The sequence below is a fragment of the Mustela erminea genome, chromosome 1, assembly GCF_009829155.1.
Source record: "Mustela erminea isolate mMusErm1 chromosome 1, mMusErm1.Pri, whole genome shotgun sequence".
In the NCBI taxonomy this organism is placed as follows: Eukaryota; Metazoa; Chordata; class Mammalia; order Carnivora; family Mustelidae; genus Mustela; species Mustela erminea.
Window position 1 is genome coordinate 150,556,277 of NC_045614.1, and position 23,205 is coordinate 150,579,481.

The 23,205-nt window shown below is 37.5% G+C and overlaps 1 protein-coding gene across 4 annotated transcripts in view; it reads left to right on the forward strand.

The window, feature by feature from the left end:
- SLC9A9 (solute carrier family 9 member A9) overlaps positions 1–23,205 on the forward strand; it is a 675,208-nt gene that overhangs the window by 251,385 nt on the left and 400,618 nt on the right. For all 4 annotated transcript variants that reach the window (XM_032346649.1, XM_032346639.1, XM_032346659.1 and 1 more), the window contains exon 5: positions 22,009–22,124. In XM_032346649.1, the coding sequence (XP_032202540.1) occupies positions 22,009–22,124 (116 nt within the window). The remainder of the gene's footprint in view (positions 1–22,008; positions 22,125–23,205) is intronic.

Below are 23,205 nucleotides of genomic sequence, written 5' to 3' on the forward strand. Positions count from 1 at the left end.
AATTGAATAATTATTGGGCATGCACTCAATAGTAGGATCAATAGTAGAAGCAGTTTTTCAAGAGGGATCTTCAAGGAGTGTTAATGTGGGAGCGCCTCTGATTCTCTGACTGAGAAGTTAGCCTTCAAAAATATAACCATGTTGAACCTACAAACATATGTGTTAATTAGTGGAAAACAGAGGGTGATAGTCCAGAATGAGAAGAGGGCCTACAGAGGAATGGGATTGAGGATAATTCAACACTACTACCTAGTATTGGTGTGTGGGGTTTTTTTCCCCCCATTTATCCTAAATGTTTTCAACAAGTAATTTTTCAGCACTTCTTAAATTCCAGGCACTAAACTAGGTATTAAAGATATGAAGAATAGCATACGGTACCTGCCCTAGGGCACCCACAACTTAGTTATAGCAAGTAAACAAGTGTTACAAGACAACATGCTATATCTACCATGGAATCATGGACAGAAGAAGGAAGGAGCGAATACCTATTACTATCTTAGAAGATCCAGGATAAACAATGAGGAGGTTGAGATGGCTTCCCAAAGACAGCAGACCTGAATTGAGACTTGAAGGTTGAGTAGGACCACTTCAGATGGATATCAAAAGGTGAGAGTGGTAGAGGCAAAAAGTATTCCACTTGAAGACAACAGCAGGTAACAGAGTGTGATTTTATTAGCCCTAATGTTTTTGAACAAGGAACATCACACACATGTTTGCATGTATTTTATTTTCAGATAAAAATATGGATTCTGGGGGCACCTGGGTGGCTCAGTCGTTAAGCGTCTGCCCTCGGCTCAGGTCATGATCCCGGGGTCCTGGGATCGAACCCTGCATCAGGCTCTCTGCTCAGCAGGAAGCCTGCTTCTCCCTCTCCCACTCCCCCTGCTTGTGTTCCCTCTCTTACTGTGTCTCTCTCTGACAAATAAATAAAATCTTAAAAAAATATATGGATTCTGGTATTTTTCCAGACCACCATTTTCCACACTGTTAAGACTCTTATCATCTCCCTGTCTGAAAAAACAAAGAAATACTAAAATAAAAAAGCGACTAGATTAATTGAAGCCATGGTAATTAAAAGCTGAAGATCCAAAGCTCTATTTTTTTAAAAAAACTAATTCCTATTCCTGAAAGGGCTTAGTTGAAAGCTAAAGAATATGTTGTGATTGCATGTCTTCATCTGTATTTTTATTAAAGACACAAGAAAAGGAGACAATTTTCCCAAGTGAAAATGGTTTAAATTTACAATTCACTTTGTTATTAAGCATCATGCCTGTGCATTTGGCACCCATGGGCTGCTGCAGCCCAGATGTCTCCCCATAGGAATGAAGGGTCCTTGAGGGAGCTACAAGTCTTGCCCCAAAGATCCTGTAGAATAGAAAATGGGAAAATGGTAAGACACCTGCCTGTGTGAGGGAAGTAAGCTCTTCATCTGCCATGGAATATAAATTCCCACAGTTAGAACCTCTCAGTAATTGTGAGTTGTGTTCTATAAGGAAGCAAATGTGAACTGAAAGAACACATTAAGAAGTTAATGTCCGGGGCACCTGCGTGGCTCAGTGGGTTAGGCCTCTGCCTTCGGCTCAGGTCATGATCCCAGGGTCCTGGGATCGAGCCCCACATGGGGCTTTCTGCTCTGCAGGGAGCCTGCTTCCTCCTCTCTCTCTGCCTGCCTCTCTGCCTACTTGTGATCTCTGTCAGATAAATAAAGAAAAAAATCTAAAAAAAAAAAAAGAAGAAGAAGTTAATGTCCATGAACTCTAGTACGAATTTTAAAAATCTGGTTAAGATTCAACAGCCACTTTTTGAGCTATCTACTATGTGTTAGCCTAACAGACTTCCAGGTCAGTATTGCTATCTTCTTTGCACAGAGGAAGAGACTGACATTCCGAGACACTAAGTTGTCCTATTGAATAGCTACTAAATAGCAGTGCTTGCAGATGAACCCAGAATTTCTGGCTGTAAATGCTCTTTGCTCTATATTCAGCTGTCACTTTGAAACTCAGAAAGCAGAGTCCTAAAGGAATGGAGTTCATAATTCATAATTTTTGATAAAAGGATTGAGGGAAAGGGAATTTTCAATCCATGAGATACCATCTGGGTAGGCTGATCCAGGTAAGAGGCTGCAGACCTGGGCCTGTACCTGCCGGGGTGCTATGAAGGAATCAAGGGCAACAGCAGAACATGCTGTCCAGGTGGTTTGTGGAAATGCGTAGGGAAGGTGTTAGGATTGGGGCATTTCACTCCATAAGGGATTCAGCTCCAGGTAAGAGGTGCTGGTAGAACAGGGTCTTGACTGAGATGTACCAGTTGTGCTGGTACACTGCTGCCTGCACTTTTTATTCAAACCTTGGTTCCATAGCAAAGGCAAGAATGTTCACTCTGCAAGGACTTTGTTGGTGTTCTGGATACTCTTTCAACAAAAATACGAAAAAAACAATATGCAAGGGAAACATTTTCCCCTGAGTTTCTTCTCAAAATTTTATGAGTGGGGGAGAGAAATATGTAAGAGTAGAAAAATGTAAGTAAACAGTGCAAATCAAACCAGTAGGTGAGCCTTGCATATCCAAAGATTGCATGAAGAGAAAGGAGTTACTTCAGCTTTATGTTATTTTTTTCTGAATGTCTGTTTTTGTTCTTAATGTTTTCAAGTCAGAGGCTTGTAAACTTGCCAATTCCTAAGAAATGGCTTAGGTGGGTTGCACTATCTTTTATTTTTTTCCCTTAGCTTCAGTCATTTGTTTCTCTCTGTTTAATATAGCATAACCTATTTGATCTTCAATTTCTGTGGTTTAAAATTTCCATCACTATCCTGGATCCTTTAGTCATCATTGAACATGATTAGCTGCTTGTTTCTTATGACTTAACAATGTTGCATTCACATTGTGAAGTACAGACCTACTAACCTTGCCATTGTATATTTAACTATTCATTTTTTCTTTCATTATCTGCAAATATGTAGGGCCAACTTGCATAGAATATGTGTTCTTTGTGGACTGTTTCCATCCACAGTGCCAGTGTCATGGCTCTTCAAAAGTTGTGTTGATAACTGAAAAGACTTTACAGGAAGCAAAATGCTCTTCTAATAAATGCAGTGCCTCTTGGTTCAAACTAGTATATCAGAATGCACAAACACAATTGCAAAGAGTGATAGATAATGCAGGGGATGTTAAAGATTGAAGCCACCTAGATGTAAGAGTAGTTGAGATTGTGGCAAGATAAAGAGAGCTCACCTCATCTGAAACAGGCAGCCACCACTCAGCTCCAATGGATCATTTCTATGAGGAAACAATGGTCTTACATTGTTAGATCTTATTTTACAAGAGAAGCTCACAGTTTGAATTTTTATGTGTAATCTTTACTGTTGGCCAGCTATCCTAACAATTTTAAAAGCACTCAATTGCTGCTCAGCAGCAAGATTACAACCTCTGTGGTAGATGTAGAATAAAAGAGAGAAGCCATGCTCAGATAGTGCCATTCATTGAAAAATGACTACCATGTATGTATGTAGTTTAGGGCCTTGTTACTTAAAGTGTGGTCCATTGACCAGCAATATCCATATCACATGGGGATGTATTAGAATTCAGAATATACACCCTACCCCAGTCCTACTGATTCTCCATTTTAACAAGATCCTTCAGTGATTGGTCTGTACATCACAATCAGAGAAGCTCTGGTATCTGTATAAGGTCATGCTTAGTGTAAGGACATCCCTGATACTCTGGAGGGGAGCTTCATCGTGGTATGCCTACCCTGGGAGGCTCCAAAGGAAGCTTTATCTGTAGGAGCTGCAGGTTATAAAGCAGCTGAAGGCTATGATTCATTTACAGCCTTCTCTCTCTCCACTCTTTCTTGTTCTTCTTTGCACATTCTTGGTCTTACCAGGTGTGGTCAATGAACACATTTCTGTTGCCCAACATAGACCTCTCAGATATCCAAGCCATCAGCAAAAGAACCACATGAAGGGCTTTAGGAAATTCCTAAATGTTCACTCTAGAATTATCTCTCCTTCCTTTCTTCTGCCTACTACATACTCCCCTCCTCACCATCTCTCCCTTGTTCATCATTTTGCTTACTTCTTTGTTTGTTTGATCTTTTTGTTTTGTTTTGCCTTAGCCTTCATTACCATTTGAACTGGCAACCCCATTATGAACTGATTTCCTAACTTTGATCTTGTACTCCCTTAGGATGCTTTTTCTCGGAGTGTTCTTCCTCCTCTTGATTCTTACAACCATAATAGGAGAGACTTGCCTGAGTTCTGCACAGGCTCCCAAGCCAATGGTGGTCACACTTTTCTAATTGTCAGGAGTCTGGAATGATACTTAAATCTCCTCTTTGATGTGAACAGATGATTAACAGATAATTCTTACTGAGAAATTAAGTATGTATCTTTTTCTTAGGTGGGGAGAGAAGCAGAGGGGGAGAGAGAGAGAGAATCTTAAGTAGGCTTCATGCCCAATGTGGAGCCTAATATGGAGCTTGATCTCAAAACCCTGAGATCATGACCTGAGCCAAAATCAAGAGTTGGATGCTTAACTAACTAAGCCACTCAGGCACCCCAAGTATGTGTCTTTTCTAAAAAAATAAAAATATTGACAATTGCATATTGAAGAAAAAATACCATTCCTCTTTGAAAATAGCTCAAGTAAGCACGAATGTGAAATCCAGCCAAGTTACTATGGACTGTGGTGACCTGATATATAGGAAGAAAGAAAATAACTTACTCTTTTGAGCATAAACCTATCACATTTTGAAAGTGCATTTAAGATACACTCTTTGACAAATAATATCCTTATAAGGTGTATCCTGCCAAACAACTTTTTGATGTCATGCTTTCCCCAGTTTTTCTATGACAGTAACAAGACCAAGTTGCAGTGTAAGTGTCCTTGATTTGTGATGATTCTGGTCACTCTGACCAGGGCTTTCTCATTCCTGCCTGGTCTTCTTAACTCTACTCATCTCCACTCTCACCATCCCTTTTATTTGATAAATAACTACTCAGACGTATATGTAAATGCTCCAGAGATTTTTAGGATTGCTAAAACCAAAATGTACCCTGCTGTCATCCAAGCAGGAAAGATAAACATTAAACAGACAATTACACAGTTAATTAATTAATTCTATGGTGATAAGGAAATATAGCCATTATAAAAACTTCTATTCAGCAGATCTGACTTTTGCAGGAGGGTCCAGAATAGTTTCCTTGAATGAGTTATGTTTGAGGACTATTTAAAAGTTGTTGTCAGGGAAAAGAAAAACCATAAGGGGGTACTCCATTTTTCTAAGGTTAGTAACAGTGGGACACCATTATCTGAAGGGGAAAGGGATGAAGTGGTAGTAGAACCTAAAAAGAGATCTGTGTGGATAGGACCAAATGAATGGAGCTGTGACCTTTGACTGAAAGACAATAGGAGCCCATATAGGTCCTGAAGAGAGGGAACTGACATAATAAAAAATAAATACACCAGCCTTATCACCCACTCTGTTCTCCTGGCAGTGTTCTTTCAGCGGCATTGGTTAAATCTAGCCAAAAGCCAGAGACTAAGCCCAGTGAAGGAGCCCATTCAAGTCAGCCTCATGGGACACAGAGCAGGATGAAAAGGATGCAGAATGGATCTGAAAAAGAATAATCACCCACAAATATTTTGGTTTTCAATCTAAGAGCATTTGAGAAGTCATGATAAGATTTTGAGCATGGAGATAAATGATCAGATTTGTGTTTTTAAATGATTCTGGCTATACATTGGCAGGAAGGGAGGGGATATAGGGATACCACTGCAGCAGACATAGGCATATTCAGAGGAAATGTAGTGTTAGCCTGGACTCGGTAGTGATTGTATTTGAAACCAATTCAAGAGGTAAAATGGCAGTTTAGTGATAGATTGCATAGGGAGAAGAGCACATTCGGTTAGAGATGGGTCCAGAATGACCTTGAGTTTTCTGGGTGGGAGTTGGTGCCTTAGCTAAGAAAAGATACACTAGAGTAACATCTGGGTTCTGGATTAGATCCTATGTTTAGGCTCAGAGCTAGGGAGTCTGAGGTACCTATGGGTCTCCTAGAAGTGAGAATAGGAACCTTAGTATTGGATATGGTAGAGAAGCTGCTAGACATCATGTTTAGTGTTATCTGAGAAAGCAAAATGAACTGTTCTCTAGTCTTGAGGAGTTAAATAAGTTTTGTGAATACCTCCTCCTATCTTCTGAGCAGGTTGAGGTGTTTGACACAGACAGGGATAACTTCATCTCACTCTAACCCCAAACCAAGGATTTGTGAAGAAACTACTGTCAAGTTAGGAAAGGAGTCCTGGTTAATAAAATCAGTTACTGGCATCATATTTTAGACCCTGTCAAACTTGTCTTTACTTTGACTTTGATAACTGACTAAATTCTAGAAAATGTTGTCAATTACAGAGTTTCTCATCTTCTCTGTTGATCTTTGCTTTTATTTTTTTTTTTCTTGGCTTTTTATAAAATCATAAAATTTTAGAGTTTGAAATAACCTTAAAATCATTTAGCTTCATTCTCCCCAATTCACTCCCTCAGTATACCTGTATCTTTTTAATAGAATAAACCAGCATCCTTTTTATAGAACACTTTAGCGTTGCTTAAATTCCTCCAGGGAAGGAAACTAGCAGCCTCCTATAGTGCATTTCCAACTCATTCTTTGGACATTTTTCAATAGGCTAATCTGACTCTATAAAGTTCACTACTTCCTTTTTTCCCCCCTGGCTTTCTGGAGGAACACAGATTAAAACCTCTTTCTCTCTTCCTTATGAGCCCTTTCCAGTTTTATACTCTGGGTGTCATGTTGCGTGTTGGTTTTCTGTCAGATAACAAACCCAGCTCAGTATCTCTTGCCCATTTAACATGTTTCTAATCCCTTAGTTTCTTAGGAGGCATTTTACAGAGAGTTGTTTCGAATAAGAAACTTTTTGCTGAGATCTGTCTGATGTTGAATATAGTGGAATTAGTATGTTTTGAGGTGTGTGACTCTTAGACTGTTGATTTCAGCTCAGGTCATGATCTCAGGGTCATGGTATCTATGGGCCCCAAACTCAACAGGGAGTATTCTCGAGGATTCTCTCTCTCTGCCTTTCCTCTGTCCCTCCTCCTGCTTGTGTACATACCTACTCTCTCTGACTCTCTCTCAAATAAATAAATAAATAAATATTTTAAAAAATAGATACTTCCACTGATCTAGGTCTCTTTTACCTCCATTACTTATTTTTCCATAGATCTGTCTGCTATTGTGTTCTCTTGTCATTTCATTGGGTCTTGGGAATTTTGTAATATCTGTTTGAATATTTTTGTTTATGGGTGACTAAACCAATTAAGCTATTTGTGACTTGCGGGCAAACTTGTCTTCACTATCTTCGTTCCTTGACTACTTTCTTCAGGGAGACCTGAGATTGGGATGTGGTAGTATCAGAAAAAGTAATATCTTTGGTTTGTTTGGGTTTCTTGTTTTTGATGCCACCTTCTATCTTTTTTTATTGAGGTATATTAACATACAATATCATATTAGCTTCATTACAACATAATGATTCAATATTTGCATATATTATAAAATTATTACAAGAAATCCACTTAACACTCATTGCCATACATGGCTACCAACTTTTTCTTGTGACGAAACTTTTAAAATTTTCTCAGCAACTTTCAAATATGCAATAGAGTATTGTTAACTATATTTACCATGAAGGTGATCTCTTTGATGTGTGCCATGCCAACCATACTAGATCAAGTATGAAGAATCATTTAAAAGGTAATCTCTTTCCAGTCAGGTCACATCAACTTTCTGTAATGAGATTAGATGAAAACATATGTTACTATGTTGAAAACAATTTACTAAAGTCTTCTTTTGAAAGCTCTGAATCTAAGCCTTTCTCAATTCACTGGTTCTCTAGGAGAAATGTTAATGCTAAATGGCCTTTTGTGTTTCCCAACAGAAGTGATAGCTGGAAGAACTAAGAAACCCCTTGGATCATTCAACAGTGATCCTCTGGTAATAGCATAAAAAGATAACTATTATTATGCTCACTTTATGGATAAGAAAACTGAGGAAATGATGAGGTAGTAACTTGCTATGGTCAAAGAGCTAGAAATTGGCAGAGGCACTTGCCATGCTAGATTTTAACAGTCTGTTTTTTCTCTACATACCTAAGCAGACTTCTCATTACCTCCCCCCGCCCCATTTTATGCCCAGAACCCTAATAGGCACTCAATTAAAAATATATTGTGTGGCTGACTAACTTTGATTCCTTCTTCTGCCTCTGAAACTCCTTTTTATAAAGAAGAAGGCACTTATTCCTTCTGTGTTGTATCCTTAAAGATAAAACCACACTTGATAATAGCATGTGCTACATTCTCCAGAGGAATAGAATTGTTAAGAAATGAAATCATTAACTATTGGCCAATTCACCTGGCTTTCATCTATTGATGGTTTACTCCACCGGCTTCTGTCTTACAGCTAAATTCAATGTCTGTTCAACTCAAATCACATGGGGACATGAAGAACTGTCTACATTTCAGTTCAATGCTCTGTAGTGTAAAACCTATGTCAAGAGAATGGGGTTAGTAAATAAGAAGTAAGGACATGGATAAAGAGTAAGTTATATTAATTGTCTGATGTTAGGTAGGCCAGATGAATGGGTGATTGTCAGAACCATAGAGTAGTAAGCCAGGCCCCATGTACATCTAGTCCTAGAACCTGGTCAGTTCATGGCAAGGATACTTGGGATTACTAAGATTTAACAAACCAAATACCCTTCTTTAGCAGATACTTGTGTTGCAGGGGTAGTCTTGTAGGAGTAGTGATCTCAAAGCTCAGGATCTATAAAAGAACAACTATTTATGGTACTAAATATTTTATTATGTTATTGTAGTTCTCTAAAGCATTTTGTTGATTTCTTCTATATTTGAGTAGTGGGTAAATTCTGTTATTAGAAGAAAAGCCCATAAGAACAGTCTATTTGCTCTGAAAAGTGATTTGAAATGTTATAAAAGAAGTTCACTTTACAACTACAAGGGTATTTCAAGTAATAAGTTGTATTACATGCATCCTAAGCAAAACAGTGCATTTGAAACTCTCCACTATAGATCAGAAATTTTTTGAAAATATATTGACGTGGTTGAAAAAGAATTGGGCCAATGAATTTGTATTTGATTTTCATCACTCTTAAGATAAGTCGTTCATTCTATCTTGTCATCCGTAATGATATCTTAAGACCATCAAACAGTAAATAGTATAACGTCTTAATTTGAGCTAAATATGTTTTAAGCATTTACATTATTTATGAGCTTCCTACTTGCTGAAAAGTTGATCTGATTAGGGAAAACCCAAAGAGTTGCATTTTCTTGTTATTTACATTTTATTGCAACCAGCAGTTGGCTTTAGGATTTCAAATTGTAGAACTGAAGAATATAAACATGCTTTAGGGAATATGAAAAGGGATGGGAAATTTTCTGGGACTAAATTATCAAGTTATATTCAAATCGCTGGTTTTATTCACTTTGCTAAAATTCTAGGCAGCAAAGAATCTGTGAAAACTCCCAGTGATGCGAGATCTCTTTAGGAGAAAACGGACATTCCTGTCATGGCTTGCTACAAGTCAGGTTCAGTATAATTTTGACCAAGTCATTAACCTAGATGTGTCATGGTTTCTATATTGTAGGATAGGTATTCTGGATTAAGTTTTTTTTCCTCCTGACCTAAACAACTTATTCCAACCTGTGTTTCAGTTTTACACTTGAGGAAAAATGGAAGAAGAAAGGCTTTAAGGTGGTAGATAGGCTCTAAGCATTTTTGTGGTAGTTCTTAATGTGTGAAAGAATAATGGACCTTGATTTTATCCACCTTCTGGGAAGAGTAAGAGCAAATGAGGTAACAATCATACATATGTCTTTAAAGTGAAAAGTAGTAGCTGCTCAGGAGTCCCTGGGGCTAAGCAAACTTGGAACTCAAGCTGAGAAGTATAGAAGACTGAAGAAAAAATTGTTTACTAATAATGAGGAAATACAGACTTGCAAGTTGTAGAAGAGCTCACTAGCCAAATTATTTCATTAATTTTCTACTTATTTAAATTATATCTGTATGTATGTATCCAAATTTAATAGAAACACTGTGCAGAAATAAGTGACATTTAAAGGAAAAAAAAAAGAAAAAGAAAAGAAAAGTAGTAATCAAGGGGCCACATGTATAGGGAAGCAACCACCATTCTTGCTGCTTTAGCACAGATGAATTTCATACTCTGAGATATTTTGTTCAAGCTTCTTTTTATTAATAAAAGCATTAAATGTATATATGTATACACATACACACACACAAACACACACACACAAACATATACAATTTTTACTGCCATCAAAGCCTCTTAGTTGTTATACTTCATTCCAAAGCAAAGAAACCTATTATTTGGTTTAAACAGCAAAAAACTGCTTTTAATAAACATGCAGTTTCTGCTAGGATTTTTTAAAATATTTAAAAATAAAAGCTTGAGGATTCTCTCACCATTTTTGAAAACTTGGTAGTAAGGACTTCGCAGTTACCAGCCTCAGATAAGGCCCAAACAATCATCCAGCTCTCTCCCTCTGATAGGGAAAAGGGGGGGGGGGGTCTCTGTACCTAGGAAAAAAGTCTCTGCAGAACTGCAGATCACAGGCATAACAAAGATTTGTTAAATTTTATATTGCAGTGGGTTAAGACACTCCCTAGCCCCCACCCTATTTTCATTTTCTTCTACAAGGAGTTCCAAATTGCAGCTGAGAAGTAATAACACCTTGAATCCTCACATGCTGTCCATTAGTCTTCATCTCTAATCAATGAATAGCAGGGAAACCAAGTCACTAAGCAAAAGGTGTTAGGTGCTTTCTATATGTGGACCCGTAACCTAACTGCATCTCAGGCAAGCTCACTGATGAATTTAAAGTGTTGCCATATTAAGGAGTGTACCATCCAAACCAGAACACACACCAATGGCTGAGGCCCGATGGTTCTCATTTAGAGTCTCCTACTCAAAAGTATGGCCTGGGACCAGCAACAATGGCACCACCTGGGAGCTCATTAAAAATGTAGAATCTCAGGGCTTATTCCAGATCTGCTGATTCCCCAGGTCTTGACATTAGGGACAAGATGTGATGGAGAACACTTGTTCTAGATCCTGGCTACAGGATCAGTGGAAGAACTTTCAAAAAATTCTGGTGCATGGGTTCCATCTGCAGAGATTCTGATATATTTGGTCTGGGATGTAGCCTGGGCATGCTCATTTTCAAAACTCTCTGTGTGATTCTAATATGCAGCAAAATTTGAGGACCATTGAATTAGACTTTCTAACGATACATAGTGGAAGAATTCATCACATTGAGTTACCCAGCTTTCACTGTCCATACCTGACGTGTTACCACCCACTTGTTTTGCTGGCCTATGGCGACTATCCCTGTTCCTCTTCCTACTGCCACAACTCAGATCTGACCCCATCTGCCTTTCAAGGAAGATTCATCTCCAATACCTCCTTCCCCCAGACCATATTCTACCTTCCCTCCTTTGAAACCCCATATCATTTTGCCTTTAGCTTTTTTACCGAAACTACAGCTTTTCACATAGTAGTTCAGTCATTTATACACATGATTTATCCTTTCTCCTGAGCTGTGAGCTCCTAGAGGAAAGAAGCCACTTCTGATTCATCTTTGTAACTCTTAGGACCTAGCAAGGCTGGCTGAAGTGTGCATAGGAATTGAGGTGCGAACCGAGAGGACAAAAGAGAGAACAGCCCAGATATGCTATCTTCAAATTAGTTGGGTAAGATGGGGAAACAAAGAATATATGGCTGGAATTTAAGACCTTGAGGAAATAAAGGAGAGAGCTTTATACACCGTATCAAGGGATGAACGATGAGGATACAAACCGATAGCGGGTTGGAGGCGAAAGAGCAGTGATTACAACTAGTGACCACTACGCATGGTTTTTTGAAAGAAGAAGACAGAGAAGTAGAGAATAGGGTAAAATTGAGGGAGCAGGAGAGACGTGAGGAACTCAAGTTACTCAGAGAATTTTAGGGGCCACACATCCCAGGATGCTGGGGCAGGCTATCATTGAGTGGGTGTGGCTAAGTTGTACTTCCTTCATTGTTCCTTTCGGTCTTCTCAGAAGTGATCCCCTTTCATGCCTGAATGAGCCAGCATACTCCCAGATAGTGGATATGAGTAGACACACACCAAGAATGCCCGGTTAAGTTCTTGCCTGTGTTTAGTTAATCTTTTAGTAGATCTCTACCTCTTAGTGCATATCAACATTTCAATTTATGCCCGTTCCATATTCATGCTTGGGATTTATATCATATTTTCTCCAAGAACCTTGAAGTACTTTACAGGAGAGGAGATTATATCTCTGCAGGCAGTTGCATAAGTTGCTACAGAAGCAGGAATTGTCACAAAAGTGCGCAGGTGTGTGAGGGCTCCAGGGAAGGTCCAGTACGGTGGCAAGTTAACACACAGATGGGCACTGGAGTATTTAAGAAATGTCCTCACTTAATTTTCTTCCAAGGGACGCACAGTCTTAGAGTCTTAGACCCCAGTAATGGGTAAAGAACAGTGTACTGAATCACAGCCTCCTCTCTGCTGCCTTTCCATTATTGAAAAAATGTGGTAGCCAGTTCAGGCTCGCAGGAACCAGATATAGAACTGACTTAAAGGAGAAATCGTGGAAGGCATGGTGCTTTCCATACCCTTTTACAGCCTAATTAAATGCCTGAAAGGAAGGTCTCCTGGGCCACTCATAACCCTTAAAGAGCTAGTCCCAACATAATATGTCAAAGGCATTCTACCAGGAACAAAGAATATAGTAATTTGCTTCTTAAATTTGTGAAGCCAAGGCAAAGACATCTTAAATTTTCTACTTAGTGTCCAATAGTAAAAAGTAGAAAGGAACATGTATTTAAATTTCATTTCTGGGCACCTGGGTGGCTCAGTGGGTTAAAGCCTCTGCCTTCAGCTCAGTTCATGATCTCAGGGTCCTGGGATCGAGCCCCGCATCAGGCTCTCTGTTCAGCAGGGAGCCTGCTTCCTCCTCTCTCTCTGCCTGCCTCTCTGCCTACTTGTGATCTCTGTCTGTCAAAAAATAAATAAAATCTTTAAAAAAAAATTTAATTTCTATGATTTGTTGGGTTTCTTTGTTTATAAAATAAGAATCCTCATGGCTACCCAACTGGTATGTGTGTGTGTGTGTGTGTGTGTGTGTGTGTGTGTGTGTGTAGATTTAAAAATATATAAAATGTAGTAATATGGGGCCAGGCACAAGGCAGGTACAAATGTTCAGGTTTTTTTTCCCTCTGTCTTTCTCTTACTTTTATTCCTATCACAGTCTTCTTAGAGCCTTAGGGCCAGAGAGCCTACTACTTAATGCCAGATAGGTGACTTGTGAAAAATCAAGTTTCCATGGGGTGGCAACTGTGGGAATTTCGTTGTTCTGGTGATGACTGTTGCAAACAAAGTTTTTGAGTTGCCAAATGTCCTAATATAGAATTTCCCAACCCCAACACACTTGCATTTATGCCCCTGTCAATGAACCTTCCCCCCATTTTTCTCCTTCCTCCTACCCCATCCCATTACCTAATCAGCCTATGCTTTCCACTTAGGGACAGAAAAACTGAATGCAACCTTCCCCTTTCTCTAAAGCCTGTCTCCCTCCAACCCTTTCAAAGAAGAGAGGGTTGGGGCAGGTTCTTTTAACATGCACGCAAGTCACCGAAGTGACTCCTACATCCTCTTCTTTCCCCCAACCTTCAATGAAACAGAAGGGACAAAGTCTTAAAATTGGTGGGAAAAGTAGAATGGGCCAAGGAGGCCATATACCATTGTGAGATCTGAGGACCTGCTTCAGTTAAAACAGCCTCAGGTTTCAGACTCCTTGAGGCAGAGCAGCCTGTACTGAGCGCTGAAGTGAAAACCAGGGGTGGAGTCACAGCTTAGTCAGGAAGGCCTTTTCCCCTCATCTCTACAGTGAGTGGCAGATGGCAGATGATTCCCTGGATTGCCAAAGGAAGGGTTTCGTTTTGTCCATTGAATTTTGTACTGACTGAAGAACAAACCTTTTCAGTGGGAAAGGTTTTGCATTCTAGAAAAAAAAAAAATCACTAGTTGGGACATCCCACGTATTGATGAAACACTGCTGGCAGTTTCCTTACTTGAATGTATATTTCAGGTTTAGCAGATAAGCCACCTTCCTCTCAAACCCTGTCCTGAGACCCCAGGTAAAGAGAGTTTCTTCTTTGTGAACCCCGTGCACTTGATCTTCACTTCTTCCAGGACTCCTCCAGGACACTTAGTGCTTGCTTTCCCTCCCTCCCTCCCTTTCTCTCTTTCTTTCTTCCTTTAAAAAAGATTTTATTTATTTATTAGAGAGAGACAGTTACTGACAGAGATAGTGAGAGAGAGCACAAGCGGGGAGGGGAGGGAGAAGCATGCCAACATTTCGAACTTGTGATCTCTTCCATAAAATAAAGTTCCCCTTTAATATTCCCCAACTGGAGAAGTGGGCACATGTGCAGTCTATATTTGTCTCCATAGGATTAGTCACAATACTAATAATTAATTATAAATTAGCTATTAAATGTCTGGTTCCCCCCAACAAAATGTAAGCTCCCTCAGAGGAGGAATTATATCTTTGGGTAATCTTTGGTTTCATAAATGAGTCAATGAGCAAATTAATGAACGCTTGAGTGAATGAATAAAGAATTCGGCTAGAAGAACTTCCCAACCCCATCTAGCCCAGGATTAAGAAATTATTAATTCTCTCATGGAAACAGAGAAGAGACTGGTGGTTGTTAGGGGTAGGGAGTGGGACAGGAGATGAGAATGAAGATGATGAAAAGGTACAAACTTCCAGTTATAAGATGCATAAGTTCTAGGGATGTAATGCACAACATGATGACTATAGTTGATAATACTGTCTTGAATATTTGAAAGTTGCTTGCTGAGAAAGTAGATCTTAAAATTGCTCACCATACACAAAAATGTAACTGTGAGGTGACACATATGTTATTGAACTTTTTTTGGTAATCATTTTGCAATATATACATGTATTAAATCATGGCATTATATACCTTGAACTTATACACTGTTATATGTCAACTATATGTCAATAAAGCTCAAAATTTTAAAAAAGAATTTATGAATTCTCCAGTGGGGTATTACTCTTGAATGCATGCTCCAGAAAAAAAGAGAAAGAAAGAAAGAAAATGTGAGATATAAACTATCCACAAAATATGAACAAATACATAGGGAAAGATATTTATCTAAAGGAAAATGTTTAGGTACAGAAATCGGAAATCTAGATGTACATTATAACTGTCATATTGCTTCCAGAGCCTGTTGGTTCTCGATTTTCCCACTGCAGAATGAGCTTCATATAGTGGCCTGTTTCACATGATTTCGCAGGCAGGGATGTGGCTCTTGCAACAGTTAAAGAGACTGGCCCACACATCTGTATCTCCAAACTGACAACTCCCCTAACTTATCCCTAGCAATTCGAAAAAACTACCTTTCTAGTAGGTCTATTCATTGCTTGATCAAGACTACTTTTTTAAAAAAGAAGTAAGTATATTCTTTCTTAAAAATACTGATAGAGATCAAGATGGCATATTTAGAAATCATCCAAGCAATTGAACATTTTGGAACCCTTTTTTCCCTTTTTTTTTTAATTCTAGTTAGTTAACATGCAATTTAATATTAGTTTCAGGTGTAAATATGGTGATTCAGCACTCCAATACAACATCCTGCGCTTATCCCATGTGTCCTCTTTCATACCCATGACCCCACCCACCTCTCCTCTGCTAACCATAAGCTTGTTCTCTATAGTTGAGAGTTGGCTTCTAGGTTTGTCTTTATCTTCTTTTTTCTTTGTTTCAAGTTTTTATTTAAATTCTAGTTAGTTAACATATGGTGTAATGTAGGTTTGGGGAGTAGAATTTAGTGATTCGTCATTTACATGGAACACCCAGTTCTCATCACAACAAGTGCCTTCCTTAATACCCAACACCCATTTAGCCCATCAGTTGCCCACCTCCTCTCCAGCAACCTTCAATGACATGGTCAACTAATCTTTCACAAAGCAAGAAGTAATACCCAAAGGAAAAAAAGATAGTCTCTTCAACAAATGGTGTTGGGAAAACTGGACAGCAACATGCAAAAAAATGAAACTGAACCACTTTCTTATACCATACAGAAAATAAATTTAAAATGGATGAAAGACCTAAATGTGAGATTGGAAATCATCAGAATCCTTGAGGATAACACTGGCAGTAACATCTTACACATCAGCTATAGTAACACCTTACTAGACATGTCTCTGGAAGCAAGGGAAACAAAAAGCAAAAATGAACTATTGGGGCTTCATCAAGATGAAAAGCCTCTGCTTTCTATGAAGGAAATAATTAACAATACTAAAATGCAACCCATGGAATGGGAAGAACATATTTACAAATGACATATCTGATATAGGATTAGTATCCAAAATCTATAAAGAACTTACCAAAGTCAACACCCCAAAAACAAATAATCCAGTTAAGAAATGGACAGATGACATGAGTAGACATTTTTCCAAAGAAGACATCCAGATAGCTAACAGACACATGAAAAGATCTTCAACGTCACTCATCATCAGGGAAATACAAGTAAAAACTATGATGAGATATCCCCTCATACAAGTCCGAGTAGCTAAAATTAACAACACAGGAAACAACAGATGTTGGCGAGGATGCAGAGAATGGGGAACACTCTTATACTCTTGGTGGACATGCAAACTGGTGAAGCCACTCTGGAAAACAGTATGGAGGTTCCTCAAAAAATTAAAAATAAAACTACTATGACCTAGCAGTTACACTACTTGGTATTTACCCAAAGTTTAGAAAAATACTGATTCAAGGGCACCTGGGTGGCTCAGTGGGTTAAGCCTCTGCCTTTGGCTCAGGTCGTGATCTCAGGGTCCTGAGATGGAGCCCCGCATTGGGCTCTCTGCACAGCAGGGAGTCTGCTTCCCCCTTTCTCTCTGCCTGCCTCTCTGTCTACTTGTGATCTCTCTCTCTCTCTCTCTGTCAAATAAATAAATAAAATATTTTTTTAATTATTTTTTTTTATTTTTTATTTTTTTAAAAATTTATTTATTTATTTATTTGACAGAGAGAGAGAGAGAGAGATCACAAGTAGGCAGAGAGAGAGGCAGAGAGAGAGGAAGGGAAGCAGGCTCCCTGCCTAGCAGAGAGCCCAATGTGGGGCTCGATCCCAGGACCCTGGGATCATGACCTGAGCCGAAGGCAGAGGCTTTAACCCACTGAGCCACCCAGGTGCCCCTAAATAAAATCTTTTTAAAAAATATTGATTCAGGGCGCCTGGGTGGCTCAGTGGGTTAAGCCGCAGCCTTCGGCTCAGGTCATGATCTCAGGGTCCTGGGATCGAGTCCCACATCAGGCTCTCTGCTCGGCAGGGAGCCTGCTTCCTCCTCTCTCTCTCTGCCTACTTGTGATCTCTCTCTCTGTCGAATAAATAAATAAAATCTTTTAAAAAAAATATATTGATTCAAAGGGACACATGCACCCCAATGTTTATAGCAACATTTTCAACAATAGCCAAATTATGAAAGAGCCCAAATGTCTATTGACTAATGAATGAATATAGAAGAGGTGGTGTGTGTACATGTGTGTATACACAATGGAATATTATTCAGCTATTAAAAAGAATGATATCTTGCCATTTGCAATGATGTGAATGGAGCTAAAATATATTATTATGCTAAGTAAAATAAGTTAGAGAAAAACAAATACTATATGATTTCACTCACATGTGGAAATTAAGAAGAAGGGAAGAAGAATAAGGAAAGGAAGAAAAAGAGAGAGGGAGGCACATGGAACTTTTTTCACAAGTCTTTAGGTTTGGAGATTTAATGGTGTAAAATAAGCTCATGAAATTTAAAATAAGTTCACATATCTAGACACTTAATGAAGTGAGTGTGTAGAGTATTGTGTTGGGCATTTCCCCAAATTCTGCTTTACCCAGTGCTTTCTTTTAGCATCAGTGACATGACTGCCATCATGTATACTCTACTCTTTGAGAGTAGGTTGTGGATTTCTACTTTTGTATCCTCCATAGCACAAGGACTTTGCTTTTCAAAGAATAGGACCAAGTGGATATTTGTCAAAATCAATGCTATCAACAGTTCTGCCTTTTATGAAGCAGTTCTGCTTCTACCCATCCCTGTGACCCAGGCTGTCACTAACCCCTGGAGGACATCTTATTCAGGTTCATCATATTCACAGCATTGCATGCATCGGACTTCACCAGATTCCCTATCCCCATCAAACCACATCTCCCCTGTATCCTGAGCATCTGAAATACTTTCTGTGAAGTGCTGATAGACTGTACCACTCTGAGAATATGGTAATTGTTAATGGTTTTACTTTTTTTAGCTTCCCAATTAACATAGTTATAACTAGTTTTCATTAATAATAACGTAGCAACAATGACAAGAGCTACCATTTATAAAGAAGGGTGTGGCATATGGTATAGACACACTAATTATTGGATTATTATAATTACCAATGATGATGACCATTGTTATTGGTATTGAGCTTGCAAAGAACTGGACATTTTTTTCTGCTTTTTTGGTAATATCTCACATAAGCCTCTGGAATTATAGTTATTTTATGTCCAGGAGTTGATTTGAAGTAAATAAACTAATTGTGGTTAGGCGTGTGTGTGTGTGTGTGTGTGTGTGTGTGTGTGTGTGTTTACATTCGTGTGTGTTTCTCCCGATTTCAAAGCAACTCAAAAGCTTTATAGAGTTGGTGGTTAAGGCTGCAGGCTTTAGCATCCAGCTCGCTAGGTTGAAATCCACCTCTCTCATAAGCTAATTTATTTTACCTTAGTCAAGTTATCAAATGTCTCTGAGTCCTAATTTTCTCATATGTAAAAAGGAATAATTATAGAACCTAATTTATACAATTTTAAAGATTAAGTGACACAATAAATATCTATTGTGTTACATAATAGCATTTGGTAATGTATGTTGTTACTTATTTTTTGTTATTACTATTTTTTAAAAGAACTGGAAAAATGTAGAAAACCAAAAAGAAAAGTAGTCACATTTAATTTCATTATTTAACCACTATTAACATTTTAGCTTATATATCTCTGGTCTCTTCCTGTTTGTATGCATGCCTAAGTCTGTTCAATTTTTATAAAATTAGAAATTATTATTTGTTACCACTTTATAATTTGCTTCATCAGTTTACTTTTCTGTGTCTAATATAAAATCTTATATATAGTAGTATTAATTGCATATGAGTCTGCATATGTATGTTTTATAATTTATTCACTGGATATTTAGATTTCTTTGAATTTTTCACTCTTATAAACAAGAGAAATCTAATATAATTTGAATACACACCCTTTGGTACATATTGAATTAATTTTTGGCATAAGTTTGTAGGCAACCATTTAATAAGCCATAGAATATTTGAAAATTGATACTTTAATTAAGGCTTTAATTTGATTTCTATCAATAGTATATGAGACTTCTAGTTTCTATATAATCTTCCCAAGTCTAGATAGTATATATGCATATTTTTTTTCACCTAATCTAATGGCTTCTGTGCAATATGGGAAAAGTCATTTTAATTCTAAGCCTAGATTCCCAGCCTATAAAATTAATTAATAAGTGTAAAATTCAGAAATAAAATCACAGGTCATAAAGTTTATATTGGTTCCGGAGCCTGTTGATGCTCAATATTTGAAGGCTAATTCAAATGAGAAAGGGCTGTGGCGAAGTTGGGTAGTACCCAAAGAGGCTGAAGGTATGACTATCGGAGAGCATTCCCGTCAATGTTTTAACTGCCCCGATTGTCCCAGTGTTGATCCCATTTGCAGATTCCAGTTCAGAGCATGATACAATTAACAGATATAAATCAAATTTATGGTAATTTTTATTGTTATCTATCTGGTAAAATGTATGGTTCATAAGGGCAGGAATCTTTGTTTTCTTCACTGATGTATTTTAAGAAATTAGCACAGAGCTTGAAACAGAGTAGGGATTAAATAATAAATGTCTATTGAATGAACAAATATACTGAATGAAGCTACCCTGCTCCTGTCAACAGGCTGCATGACCTAGTAACTGGCAGAATACCCTTCCCAGCATGAGTGTGAGTAAACTGCCATGATTGAGACCTCTTGGACTTGCCTCTTCCAGCAACCATTGTTGTGTCCCATGACAAAGCCTTTCTCAGAAATGTTAATACCTTCAGCCTAGTTAAGATTCAGCCTTCTCACTATAGTCCGCATTCTTCATAGTAATGTTGGCCCTCTCTGCTCAAACCCATTATGGCTTAATAATTACAACTCAGAGGGTAGTATTATTTCCAAGTTCTTAGCAATACTCCATTGTTGTGCCTTTGTACAACCTAGAACCACCACCTAATAGGATAGCTGTGAGTATATTATATGGGACAATATATAATATAAAATAGAGAACTATTCATCTAGGCAATATTATGTGGTGGTTAAAAGCCTGGGCTAAGGAGTCAGTTCCCCACAGTTCAGATCTGGTTTTGCAACTTAATAGCTGTATCATCTTGTGCCGGTTATGTGAAGACACTGTGTTCAGTTTTCTCATCTATAAAATGCAAATACTGCCTTCCTTATAGGATTAATGTGTGAATTAAATTAGCTAAAGCATGTAAAGAAATATAAATAGTAAGTACATATTACCTATTTTGATAAATATTATTAGCAGTAATAATAACCCCATTGAGAATGTACTACGTGCCAGAAACCAAATGTACATTATCTCTGATAATCCTTAAAACAATTCTATGGGCTAGCTATTATTGTTATCACTATTCCATTAATAAGGATATTGAAGTTCAGAAAGTTTTAGTAATGTTCTAAATCCACATAGCTGGTGAGTGGTAGAATCTAGATTTAAACACAGTGTCCAAAATATTTTCTCATGGAGAAGTTTTTTTTAACAGAATCTGAAATATCTGCATTTTCATTGACATTATAATTTCTAATCTGTTTTCTAGCCTTTTTATCCATGCTCACAACTTAGAACATTTTTAAAGAAATTTATTTTCCAAGCATGTGAATATTTAAACATACATCTATTGGTCTGAGAATCTACAATTTCTAAAGACTCTCAGAGTCACTTATAGTGATTTTACTATGGTCCAGTTCACCAATCTCTGTATTTCCTCTACTAGGATTTTGGCAACAATCAGTCAGTTAAATAAATAAATACAATTTAAAAGCTATAGGGTGGCAAATGATGACCAAGATAGATAAGCTATGTTCCATGGTGTGTTTGGTAAGCTTAAAAACCTTTTATACTCTCATGAAAAGAATAGCTATCCTTGCAAGATCAAAACATAAACCTTTCAGGATTCATTTTCAACAACATATTGAAGTTATAGGAGTTCTTTACTAACAGTGATTCTGTACCCAGTATGAAAGTATCTTGACATTAGCAGTGGTAGAGACCCATCTATTGTAAAGCAACTTGTTGACTGGGTGTGCTATGTGTGACAAATATCCTCTTCATTGCAGTGACAGACTTGAAATTTGAACACATTTCAGACATCCCTACCACACAAAACAATGAAAACCGAAAAACAATCCATTTACAGATGTTAACCCAGATGCTATATTTGTGGCCATAATTTGCTATACCATATTTGACAGATTATTTTTTATATCCTTGAGATGTATTTATTTTCACTGAAATATGCTATAAAATATTCTTTTACCTTTTACCAGGCGAATGAATTGGGATATTTGGTTAAAATGTATTTCATAGTCAAGAGATTTATACAGTGTACTGAGAGCTAGCATGACCATGAATTGGCAGAGTGGCAGTAATTTGTGCATGATGCTTATTCAGGAAACACATTAGAATGTTAGCTATGATAGCATGGATTTGCACAGGATTCAGCATAATGTTTGAAGATCTTATTTTTCTCTTAACAGGTTAATTATGTATGGCTTTGTGAAAGCTATGGTATATGCTGGCCAGTTGAAAAATGGAGACTTCCATTTCACTGACTGTTTGTTTTTTGGTTCACTGATGTCTGCTACAGATCCAGGTAATTGTTCAAATAGTATGGTGTTTTTTTTGTTTTTGTTTTTTTCTTTTTAAGAATCAAACATTTAAATTAAATGTTTCTCTAAAGACCATCACCTGAGTCTATATCATAATAATTCCATATTCCTCTTCACTTGCAGTTGACACATGTGTTAGAGATTTAAAAAAGAAAGGAAAGAAATAGGTGAATATCTTAGTAGCTTTCAAAAAATGGATCTGAAAACAATTTCAGTGGTGGGAAGTTCAGACTTTAAAATTCATTATAGCTTATTTCTTTAGAATGTATAATCATTTTGAGCTATAGGCCTTATTTTTTTCTCCAACTTGTCTTCTTTCAAAAGTGATCTGTTGAATTAAATGGTAAAAAATATTTCCAAAAAGATTGTTTATGGGTGCCTGGGTGGTTCAGTCAGTTAAGCATCTGCCTTTGGTTCAGGTCATGATCCAAGGGTTCTGTGTTTGAGTCCTGCGCTGCGGTCCCTGCTCAGAGGGGATTCTGCTTCTCTCACTCCCACTACCCCTTATCCCTGCTTGTGTTCTTTCTCTCTTGCTTTCTCTCTCTCAAATAAATTAATTAAATCTTAAAAAATATTGTTTACTATGGAGCTTTTCAAACACATTAAGAGTAGGGAGAATAATAAAAAGAATTTTCGTATACCCTTTAGCAATTACCAATATGGCCAGTATTTTTGTCTATACCCCCTCTACACTTCCTTTTATCATAACTGGATTATGTTAGAGTAAATCTCAGACATTGTATCATTTTATTTGTAAATATTTTGGAAAATGAACATTGCCATTATGAAACCTAAAAATATTTATAATTGTTCTTTAATATTATCAAAGAGGTAATCTCTGTTCAAATATCCTCAAATGTTATTTTATCATTATCATTGTTAGTTTGTGTAATAGTTTGAATTAGGACCAAATAAGGGCTGCATGTTACAATTGATTAATATGACTATTGAGTCTCTTTTAATTTATATGTTCCTCCTCCATCTTCTATTTTTGTCAGTTATTTGTTTAGAGAAAAAATAAGCAATTTGTCTCCTAACTGAAATGAATATGGCTCCTTAAAATAT